The sequence below is a fragment of the Sphaerodactylus townsendi genome, linkage group LG13 (genome assembly GCF_021028975.2).
Source record: "Sphaerodactylus townsendi isolate TG3544 linkage group LG13, MPM_Stown_v2.3, whole genome shotgun sequence".
Classification (NCBI taxonomy): Eukaryota; Metazoa; Chordata; class Lepidosauria; order Squamata; family Sphaerodactylidae; genus Sphaerodactylus; species Sphaerodactylus townsendi.
The window spans coordinates 18,695,138-18,707,514 of NC_059437.1; the positions used below are offsets into that span (position 1 = coordinate 18,695,138).

General features: G+C 40.0%; 1 protein-coding gene across 3 annotated transcripts in view; it reads right to left on the reverse strand.

Moving 5' to 3' along the window:
* Positions 1 to 3,489: 3,489 nt before the first annotated feature.
* The window catches only part of PCDH11X (protocadherin 11 X-linked), an 896,187-nt gene continuing 887,299 nt past the window's right edge, over positions 3,490 to 12,377 (reverse strand). For all 3 annotated transcript variants that reach the window (XM_048514062.1, XM_048514060.1, XM_048514061.1), the window contains one exon: positions 3,490 to 6,509. In XM_048514062.1, the coding sequence (XP_048370019.1) occupies positions 6,118 to 6,509 (392 nt within the window). In that variant the 3' untranslated portion in view covers positions 3,490 to 6,117. The remainder of the gene's footprint in view (positions 6,510 to 12,377) is intronic.

Consider the following 12,377-nt stretch of genomic DNA (forward strand, 5'->3'; position numbering starts at 1 on the left):
TCCCCATGCTGCGCCAAGTTTTTGCATTCCTGTGCTTTCTTCGGCTGTGGCCAATTTCTTACCCACACAATAACGTTGTCTGGTGTCTTAATTAAGTATTGGGAAATGGGTTACCTGAGCAGGAAGGGCCACACCTCTACCCACAAAGTGAGCTTATCAGAGACAGACACAACTCAACTGTCTGAGTTAATTTGTCCTTGCACCTGGGATCTGGGAAGATAAATAACAAAGTAGAGGAATTTCTCTCCCATTGCAGATCCTTTAAGATCTAATAGATTCTTGGTCTGTTATTTTGCCCAAAGACTATACATCTTTCCCTTATTTTATAGACGCATGCGCAACAAGTGCATCCAGTCAGAAAGCCCGTGAAATATCACTGCTCACTTTGATTGCTGTTTTGAGAATGTACATGAAGCTTCTGAAAACAGTTACTTACTTCAGAAAGAGTGGAGGATGCTACTAACTTTTTGGTAGGGGAGTTCCACTCTTTGTAGCAGATCTTCTGACATCTTAAAGGATCAAGGAATTTCCGTCTGACTCTGTGAGTAGTTCAGACATGCATATTTGTGACACTTTAGCCATCAAACAGTGACTTCATATGTAAATGAGATATCCAGCTCAAGCCTGCCTGAGATGTTTAGGAGAAAGGTGGGGTTACAAACATTTTTAATCAAAATAAAGAAACACAGATCTGATTTTCATATCATTTCAAATATGCATTGCTGGGTAGTGAGTCCACATGTTAAGTTGGAAGTTATCATATACTGAATAACCAAGAGACATAGGTCATTGGTAACCCAAGCCTGGATTGGTAATGGGGGGATATAAACATAGGACTGTGGAGACTTTTTTTGTTAATTGACATGGTTTTTAGGATGTGTGACCATATGAGTTGGTTTGTTAATGCTTGTCATTAAATTTGTGATGGTACTAATGTTGGATGCTTCCACTATAAGCATGAACCATGTGCTTTCCCTATCCAACTGAAATTTGAGAAGATGTGATCTTATTTTTGCTTCTAAAAAATTGAGACTTATAAATTAGTCTCAATTCTACTCTGTAAAATTGCTAACTGCCAGCCAGCAGAGATGAGAGGAACACAAAAAAATCTTAATGGTGGAGAATTTATGTAACATAGTCACAGAAGTTTTGGTCTTGCAGTAAGTCTTTTAATTCGCATTCTCGGTCATTATGAATCTTGGTTGGCTTTGCACCATTCACTATCTTTCAGCCTAATCTGTTTAACATGAACATTGTGGAACTATTAGAAAATCTATAGGCACTACTTTGAGCTTCTTTGACACTAGTAATAGATACATGGACAAAATGGGTGGTATGATGGCAGAAGGCAGTCCTGCCCCTGAAGGGAAAATCAGCCAATAGAAGTGCTGTTCCAGCATCCAATCATCTTTAAGATGTTGGAGAAGGCATAAGAGAAAAGAGAGTTGAGTTTAGTCTCAGGGAAAGAGCGGTGACACTCAGGTCTGACCCAGGAAAAACAGCAGAGAGAGTGAAGTGTATCTCTGCTTGGTAGTGTGGCAGAGCAATTTAGCTCTATCTCTGGGAGAGAAGTACTCAATTGTTATGCCTGTTTCTGGTGTTGAGCAGACCTTGCACAATTTAGTCTGGGGAAAAGGGCAGGCTGGTGAAAGTGGAATCCTGTATGTGAGTAAGGATCCAACCTACTGGCTAGTTAATAAAAATATGTTTGTGCTTGAAAGTATTGTAGAAAAGTCTCACTATGCTCTGAAGTCATATGACCAGTTTACATTTTTGTGCCTCAGCCAGGTTTCTACTTTGTCTACCCAGAAACAAACCTATGCTGTTTGTTCCTTTAAAACCACCCTGTAAATAAGTAAATCTTTTTAGTTGTTTATGTATTAATTCGGCCTTAGTGATCTCAATATTCTCCTTGTGCACCACAAAACTTACCTTGCAGAACTGAACCCAAAGCCTATACACTTGCTATCTGGAGAACACCTGTAAACTGAGAGGAAGGTTTATAGTCCAAAACGAACCTAGATCCCCAAAATCTTCAGAGGCTGTGGGCATTCCCACAGTAAGGGGAAGAAAAGGCTTGTCACAGTGGCATTAGTATCCATTAGAAAGTTTGAGTAATAACCCAATAATAGGTAATGCTTCTGACTATTTTGGATCTGCATTCAATTCTTTCGTGTTCTTCTTAAAAGCCCCATAAAGGCCATTTATGCTACAGCTTTTTCATGACCCTGGCAATACCTAACATGTCCACCTTCAAACACAGTAACTATGAACTTTTTTGTATTGATTTTCCATGACAGCACTTTCAATTTGCCATTAGGAAATGGAGCCACTTAATCCTGATGGATGGTTAAAATTAGCCCAATATTTCAACTGTGCAAATGGATATGAGAGAGCTAGGTTTCCAAACCCTATTTTTTCCCAATGATTTTTCATGATTTAGCCATCTGTCATCTTTGTATCAGAGTTCAGAAGACAGGGCTTCTTATGTGCATGAGAAGTCATGGGCATTTGATTAACAAAGGTTGATGGAGTTGTAGTCATGGTTGGAGGAACCAAAGGGCAAAATTTGCCACAAACTTCTCCATTGTAACTCTTAGTAAAATGAAGACATTTTCAGAGCTCTACCAGAACCTAACACAAAGATTCCACACATGGCACACACGTAACAGAACTAGTGGGTGGACTGGGTTCCATGAAACTAAGGGAATATTTGTGTCTGATTTTCATATTTATCTAGACAAAGGGAAATTGCTATCTACAATTCACCAATACATGTAGGTTCAGTTGAAATTAATGTGGTTTTTCATTCATTTGTATGGAGTGGATTAAAGTTCTGATGAGATCAAGCCATCATTTTCATATAGGTTTCTGATGCTGCTTTCTAAGATGAATTGAGATCTTTGGGTTGATTCCAGCATTCTGTTACAATCTCAAACAGCAGATTCAAGAATGACGTATGTTGCTGAGCATAAAGCATTGACACATAGCAGTTGAAGCATTTTGCCCTCAAAGCTCATTTAAGGGGATAGGAATGACCAAACTGTGTCATTTGAATGAATTCAGATCTTAACTTGCTAATGAGGGTCAGAAACATGATCAGTTCTCGTATCTGCAATCTTAGGCTCATTCCGCACATGCAGAATAATGCACTTTCAAACTGCTTTCAATGCTCTTTGAAGCTGTGCGGAATGGCAAAATCCACTGACAAACAGTTGTGAAAGTGGTTTGAAAACACATTATTTTGCGTGTGCGGAAGGGGCCTTAGCTTACAACATCCTTGATTTTTTCCCCCTAGGATAAATTTTATAAGACGATTGGACTGGATCTTACCGACCTTTTTGCGGCAGCCTCCATTCCAAATGACTTTTATCTACCTGTGTCCCGCTATCTCTTTTTTTGGTGGAAAAGTTGGTTCTTGTCTGCTAAGTTCATCTGACTTTATATCTATCTATTTATTAACCTTTTGTTTCTGTACAAACATGCAACTTCAGGCCAATGGAAATTATTTATTAAAACAACACAGAAACTTTGAACTGTGGGTTCCAACGTTGGCATGAATAATTTGAAACATTTTGCACATATAGATTAGCTCTGGATTTATTTCCCGAATGCTTTAACTGTGCCTGAATTAACATTGTGCAATAGTGTCAGTATCTGAAGGATTAACATGTATTCCAGAGTCTGCATGCAGCTGAACCCAGAGTGCCACACCTCAGCCCAAACACTTTGGAAAACTCAGGAAAGATATACTATTCAATAGCCTGAGGTTTCATTTCTATACTATTGGAAGGTTAAAAGTGAAGTTTCTTTTGTTATTTTTTTTAACTTTACACATTAAAGCAAAATGTGTTCTGAATAGATTAACAGTGGGGACAACAATATATAAAGCTACTTATACCTGCTGGGCACATAATGAAGAGAAGCTCTCTTAGCATTCATTGGGACCCTCAACAATGGGAATTTCTATAGATTTACAAGCAATTTATATTACAGCAATTATACACACCAAGTTTTGTTCATAAATTACAGATTTTAAGTAACATTGATGAGCCTACACAGAATTCTCTTCACAGGAAAAGAAAAATAATAATAATCGCACATTGTTTCCTTCTCCCCATCAAATTTTGATTGTCTATGGTAAAATTGCAGCTAGGAAAGTGATCTGATTGTGTTATAAAGACAAGTTGTTCAGTTGCAAAACAGACAGGACTGTGTATAAATCAAAGGCTGGGGAGTAACAAAATACGAGGAACTCATGACTATTTGTCTTTTTTTTAAAAAAGACATCTTCTCTGTACCCAGTATAGGATTTGCTCAGTGCTCATTTTGGGGCATATGAAAGCTAGTGAACAGAAACCAGTCACAAATGTCTAATCTTTCCCGGTACATCACCTTGAGCTGCTAAATAATAATATAATGACAGAGGATTTCATAATTACATGTGTCAGTCATTTGCTTCCCAGTTCTCTCCTTCTTTAGACTAATTCAGTGATTTGCTTCAATATAAGCTAAGACAAAGCGTCCAGAGTTCATTTGCCTATAAAGGTTTAGCGTGTCGTGTGTGAGGTTATATAGTGAAACCTACTGGAACTGACAACATATATTATTAACAATCACTGCGATGTTTTCTAGAGGACACTAACTTACCGCCAAGGCAATACCTCCTTCGTTCATTCTGTGTTTTGTTTTGATTTTTAAGAGGGAGGAGATTTTTTTTCTGGCCATCCATAAAAACATTCTCGACAGGTTAAAACAATATAAGTTAATGTTGGATCCATGGCTGGAAAATGACACCTTTCTGAGAGTAATTCTCCTTGCAGGAAAATAGGCTTTGGTGCAACGTATCTGAAACTAATTTCTTTTAAAAAATTACTTGATATGAATGTGTTTGAGGGATATTACTGAAAAGCTGATAAAAATGGGCAGGAGAGAGCAATTTATAAAAAGTGATGGAATGAACAGCAATATCATCTTTCTCCCATGATCAGCTTAAATAGTCTTTTGTTTACTACCTAAGAAATCAGGTGGTTTCCTCTACGTTGGTTACCAAGAATCACCCTTGGTGCTATGATCAGGTCTGACACTTGAAACAGCTGAGATGCATCCTCCCAACAAATATCTTTGTGCCCCCTCCTCTGGATAATGTTCAGAGGGTACAAAATAAAATGATAAAACTTGTTCCACCTTTTGATTCAGCACTAAACTTTCAATGCTTGTTTTGTGGCAGGAATGGGGAAGGGAGTGGACTATAACGAATTCTCCATGATTTGAAATGGGGAAGATAGAGATGTTCTACAGTCCTGTGCCATATAAAGTCATTCAGTCCTCTCCCCCAAACTCCATATAACTCCCTTTGACAACAATAGCCACCTCTCTCCCCCACCCATCCCATCAGTCTAACCAATGGATATAAGACATAAATAATTCATCCCTGGCTCTAAGCCTCGCAGATTGTGGGAATGTGTATTATTGCAAGTGCTCTGTTTAGATATTTTACGTGTATATCTGAGAATCAAGGAGTCTGCATGATGTGTCACATGCTGTATGTGCAACAACATATCTGCTCCCCCCATTATTCCAAAACATTGTAATGGGATTTGCCAGTGGTAAATATAATGGGAACAACAAATTACTTCTCTATTTTGATTCTCTTATGAAGAATCACAAGGCTTTTGGACAAGTATATACTAATTAGCCTCTTTGGATAATGTACGAGATATAATAATGACATGAAACCAAAGAGTCGATTTGAAAGCCCTCCTTTCGTTTACTATTTACTATCACTGGGTTGATCTCTAGAACACTCGAAAGAATTTCCAGTACAAGGAAGACCAACCTTGTCCTAAAACAATATTTTGTGCCAACGTTAGGCAAAGACACTGTTCCCCCCACCTCGACTCCTTTTGTTTTTGCATACTATTTACGGAATAAGCTGAATTTTCTTTTTTCTTCATTACTTAGGATAGATCTCTTCAGCTTCAATTCAAGATCCTATGTACATAAATATTCACAAACCTTAACAGGTTTGCAAATGCATTAAAATTGCATTAAGCTGAGACTATATACACTCATACTTTAAAGCCTGAAATAGCTTGGATTTGTCAAGATATGCTTTTATAGCTGGTGCTCATGGATCAAAGTGGTGTTACTCCCAGGCATGACTGTCACCTGGGCAGGAATGAAGTTTGCAAGAGGAATAACTTTGACTGGGTCTTCGCTGGTACAATGTCTTTCACAGGTGTTGTAGAATTGAGGCCTGGGTCCTCCTTGGCCTTTGTCATTATCATCTTTAGGAATGGGCCTTCCTAGAGTATGTCTTCCCTCTGGCATGGCTCCTCTTCCCCATGCTTGCTGGAAACCAAAGGATGGCAAAGGAGGGTTGGATTGTTGGTACTGTGTCAAGGACGGAGGCATCCAGCAATTGTCAGAATGACCAAGGATGAGGCATTCCTGTGTGCAGGTTTCAGAGGCTTCAGCTAGAGCTTTCTGGAGGTTGACTTCAATGGCTTGAAAAAAAAAGAAAGAAGAAGAATATTAGAAGTCAAGACCCCTTTTTTTTGGTGGAGGGAGGAAAGCTTCATTGTACTCTTTAGCATACCAAAAAGTTTTTCAGTTCTTATGTTTTCCCTTCTTAACATTCCTGAGAGATAGGGTGCAATGAAAGAAAATGACATGTGCAAGTTAAATTTTGATGATAATTTCTGGTTCAATAATTTGGCAATGGCAGCACACATCACAGTTGATGATTCTGAACTAATACCACATTACAAGACAGCAGCTTGTTTGATGGGACAACAAACCTCAGCACACATCCTCAGGCAAATGCCTGTGTTAAACAGTGTACCCTGATGATGAGGGGGAAAATCTAAAATGTGGTGGCTTGGGCAACAGGTTTTATGGGTCTTTCTTCCCTGTCCATTCAGAAATCTTTCTGCCATTGGGTGTGACCTTAAATAGATCCTCTTCATTTTGATGCCCTTTCCCCAAAAGTACCAAAATAAGTGGTACCTGTGGGGAAGGATCATCAATATCTCTAGCATTATCTTTTGTCAGCGAGCAAAGGCTTTTCTATTTCGTTTTGTGCTCCCTTATTTTGACTGGCCTGCTAATCTTCCTTGTTTAATTGCTTCATATATTGCTTCATTGCTTCATGGGTTTTGACCTTTAAGGCCTTACGCAGCCTGGGACCCTCGTATCTGAGAGACCGCATTACCCCATATGCCCCTACTCGGCCTCTGCGTTCAGCAGTGGCCAATTTGCTGGTGGTTCCTGGCCCCTCAATGATGCGGCTGGCCTCCACACGGGCCAGGACCTGGTGGAACACTCTTCCTCCAGCTGTCAGGGCCCTGCGGGACCTTAGTGAATTCCGCAGGGCCTGTAAGACCGAGTTGTTCCGCCGGGCCTTTGGAGTGTCCAGTCACTGAGTGGCGCCCCCTTCCCCCCTCCCCCCTTGTTTTTTTGCGCCTACCATCTGATGCACTTTACTACCTTATTATCCTCCTAGAGAGGAGCCTGGCCCCTCCCTCTTCTTTTTGTTGGGGCGATCTTAATGAACTGGATTATAGGGCAACTGTCATGGTGATATTAACCGCTGTTTTAAGTAGATTTTAATGGATTTTAGTACTATATTGTTTGTTATTGATTTAATTAATTGTTTATGTGAATGTTGTGCACCGCCCAGAGCCCCTAGGGGATGGGGCGGTTTATAAATCGAAACAATAAATAAATAAATAAATAAATAAATAAATAAATAAATAAATAAATAAATAAATAAATAAATAAATAAATAAATAAATAAATAAATAAATATTTATTCTTAATTTTATTTTTATATTTCTACCCCACCCCGAAGGGCTCAGGGAGGCATACAACACAATAAAAGCCATATAAGTTAAACAACAATAAATAGTAACTCTAAAATGCAGTAAAACCCAAAACAGATAAAAGATGGCAACTTCAACCCCAGTTCCCCCCCGCATGGGATACAATAATATTAGGTCTTAACCTAGCTGGCCTCCTGAAAAAGCCTGGTGGAAGAGCTCTGTCTTACAGGCCCTGTGGAATTGATTCAAATCCTGCAGGGCCCTGATCTCGCTTGGGAGCTTATTCCACCAGGTCAGGGCCAGGACATAATAAGTTCTGGCCCTTGTGGAGGCCAGCTGGATATCGTTTGGGCCAGAGATCACTAATAGATTTTCCTCTGATGAGCAGAGGGTCCTAACTGGGCAATATTATTATTATTACTATGGTAGATTTCACAGCTGCCAGATCTATAGCTGGTTGTTGACCTTCATTACAATTCGAGCCTTACCCAGAGGCCTAGGAACTTATAATGTATCAGCATAGTATTTGTGCAGATCCCAGCAGGTCTGCCTTCTGAATTTGACATCATCATCATCATCATCATCATCATCATCATCATCATCATCATCATCATCATCATCATCATCATCATCATCATCATCATCATCATCATCATCATCATTAGACTTAATAAACCGCTCTCCCACAAAGGGCTAAAATGGGGAGAGGTGGCCCCTCATATATATGCGTGTTTATGTATGTGTGTGTGTTTAATGTTCACCACCTTGGAGAGCCTAAATTGTGTGGAAAGGCAACATAAAATGTTTTAAATAAAACAAAATAAATATCAGTAGAGCTTCAAGGCCCTGACCTGGATAGCCAAGGCTAACCTGATCTCATCAGACCTCAAAAGCTAAGCAGGGTTGCCCCTGGTTAATATTAGGATGGGAGACCTCCAAGGAATACCAGAGTCATGACACAGGGGCAAGCAATGGCAAATCACTCTGAAGTCTTTTGCTTTGAAACCCTTACAGGGTCTCCATAAGTCAGCTGTGACTTGACAGCACTTTCCAGTACCACCAGAGCTTAGACTTAGGTCATGGCATTGTCATGAGCATGTGCAGTAACACTGATAATTGTGGAGAAATGTAGGTTCTGTGATTCTTGACATCCCTAATACTGGCTATAAACCTTGTGGCAACATCCAGCACTATATGGAACTCTGGTAATATAACGGGGCTCATTCAGAATGGGCCCAGTTTTAAATGAAGTAGCTTTGGAGTGTCTAGCAGATGGTTCAATACCAAATCAGCTCAACTCATCAATGAATTACAGCCTACTATAACTTTTAGAAAACTTAAAATATTTTCACTCCGTGTTTCTTCATGGTCCCTAAATTTAGATGCTCTTATTCATATCTGAATACTCATTTGCATCAAAGAGAATGATGTTTGAAGGCATATAAAAATTGCACTTTGATGCTACAGGTAACATTGTCAACTGTCATAGAAACAATATGCAGACATAATAATGTATCTTGCTGCCTCTTGCTGTCTCGCTCACACTCGCTAAACAAAACTTATCAGTCTACATACTTAGTAGGCACAGGTTTGAGTAGAAAAGACAGCAATATAAAAAGTTAATTCATGTGATTCCAATAACTTTTGAAAAAACAGGCGAAGGCTGCAAGCCTGAAGTCAGTTCAACTGCTTAAATCTAATTAATTTCAATGGGACTCACAGTGCATTCCTAACCAAATTTTAATTCCAGTATGAGCCCACTGATTAAAATAATAGCCCAGTCCACACATATACTAAGGGCCTACATTTCACTAATACTGTGTACACCATTTTCTTATGTCAGCTCCAAAGCCATAAACAAGCAGTTCCTTTCAATCACCTTTCTACAGGAGAAAAATTTTCATACTTGGATGTGATTAACATGGGATTTGAAGACTTGGAATGCCAGAGGAAATAATGTAATTGAAGTACAGCAGTGAACATATAGAATGAAAAGTGGGAAAGATCCCCACTCTTGGCCTCTAAAGACAGGTTGGAGGAAACCACTCTTGACAGTCAGCAACTAACCATCAGTAATAAAATAGACCAGGGATCCCCTTCCTTTCTGAGCCTTTGGGCACGTCTGGAATTCTGACACACATAATGGGTGCAGCAACAAATTGATGCCATAGGAGGCAGACCCAGCTTCAACTTGATTGTGAAAGCTTACCTTGTACTATGATGCCAGCTGCTGTCAATGCATCATCATTAAAAAAAAAACCTGAACAGCCAATCAGAAACCTTCCTGGGCAAATGCCCCACTTGACTCCATTCAAGTCCTAAAAACATTTGGCAGGTGCCATAAAAGGTGTCAGTGGGCACAATTCCACCCATAGACCTCACACTGAGGACCAATAAATAGGATAGCAAAGATAACTAGCAATCAAAAAGTGGAGTTTGCTAAAGGAATTTGTTAAAGGAGAGGGGGAAAAACTACCCAGCAAAATGAAATATTGCAATTTTTTGCACAGTGAAATAAGCAGCATTGGAATATCATTCATCAACACTTGGCTGACTAGCATGATATGTGGGGATTGTTCTTCATGAATATGCACCAGTCACCATATCTTCACTATCTGCTTTTCCGAGGACTGTAATGTATCTGCTTCCTTCCTGATCTTATCCATTTGTCTTTCCCTATCTAAGTTTTGTTATCCCTCTACTATTTTTTTGCTGTCTGACCTGAATTGCAATTCTCCCACAACAACAAGACCCCAAGAATATTTCCACATACCACAGAAAGGTCAGCTGGCCAATACTGATGCAGTTCCATGGTCTTTCAGTTTATTTCCAATAAAGCTCTGAATTAGTTTTCGTCACAGCAACAATATTATTTATGGTTCTACTAAGTACACTTAGGTCATTTAGAGAGGACTTGTTATGTGTTCACTCACCACTACAAAGTCTTTGCAGAGTTGGCACTTAAATTATGGTACACTCTGTCATGTCAAGTATCAAAAGAAATGCAGCAAAACATATTTGTATAAGAGTGGGCTTGTTGGGTCAGATTCAAAACACATCCAGTCTAGCACTCTATTGTGTGCATGTTTGCTCTACCCAGTTTCTGGGCCAACTTCAAAGAGAGTGCCTTTAATATAAATGGGTTCAAAGAAGAGTCTGTAGGTGCTCCATTTACACCACAGATGGGGAAGCAAGGTGTTAATATTGCAAAGAGTTTGTTTGCCTTCGACAATACATTGCAAAGAGTGTTTTTTCTTATTAAATCGGAATTTTTTTTAAAAAAACCCAACAACCTCTATTTCTGCTTAGACACAGCTAACCTGGAGACACTGATCCATGCTGCATTAATCTTAAGACTAGGTTACTTCTATGTACAGTGCATGGAACTGTCCTTGAAGACAACTCAGAGGCAACAATTAGTTCAGATTGAAGCAGCATGTTTGTTGACAGGGGGAAATCCTGCAAGCACTACTTGCCCTGCAGTTTTTGCTTTGTGGTAGGGTTTCCCCACCATTTTTGTTTGCATAGGGATTCGCCTCCTGCAAACTCCCTATCCAAGCCAATCCACGTTTATGCCCACCTGCCACTTCCTTGTTATTTTTGTGCAACTTCCATTCGTCGAGGTTCCTCCCCCCCCCCCCCAATCTTTGGTCTAACATTAGTTTGCTAGACCATGTCAATTTCTTGTCAATTTCACAGGCATTTAAAAAAAAACAAGAAAGAAAGGGGGGGAATGGTGGCCTGAAGAATAGGAGGAGCTGCTGTGATGTGAGCAGCGAAGGCAGGAAAGAGTGAGAAAACCAAAGGAAAGCTAAATGAAGGATGGTCTCCTACCCTTTTCTTGCAGAGAGAGAGGAAAAGTTGCACTTTCACAGCTCTCAGAAACTGCAGGGATTCTCTGATCTGAAGGTGGGATGACTGCTAAAGAGGGGGAAACATATGCATATCCAAGAATCAAACCTGAAGGGAATGTATGCTCAATATGGAGTCCTCACATGCATAAATAGCCAAAGATATGCTTGGATAATTCATATTACTAGAATATGGGATCAACTGTACTAATTACCAATTTGTTTCCAAGTCTAATCCTAGATGCTGGTTTTGGTCTTTATAGCCCTTTACTGTCAAAGGATCCACTAACTCCCCCATATGAACCCAGACAAAAACCAGTTTTTTAACTGGTCCTACTTTTAGTTTTCTATCTCAGAGAGATTAAAAGCCCAATTCGAATTGGACAGGCAAGCAAGGCTGGTGCTGCTCTGGCAGCAGCCTGCCCTCTTCGAAGGGCTTACCTGTGACATGGGAAGCCTGGGGAAAAAAAAAACTTCCAGCAAAAATCCCCCTAGGGGATAATAAAGGCATGCCATGAAAAATGTGGTGTATCTCCAAGGCTGGCTCTGTCGGCGCACGGGGGTTGGTTGGGCCATGGAAGCTGACTAATGCTCCATCCCCTGACCCACCCCACAAAAATGTTCCTAGCTACTCCAGTGCAGCTTTCTGCACTGGCTGGCCTAAAGAAGGATAGTGGGTTCTGAGTTGGGCACCCACCTG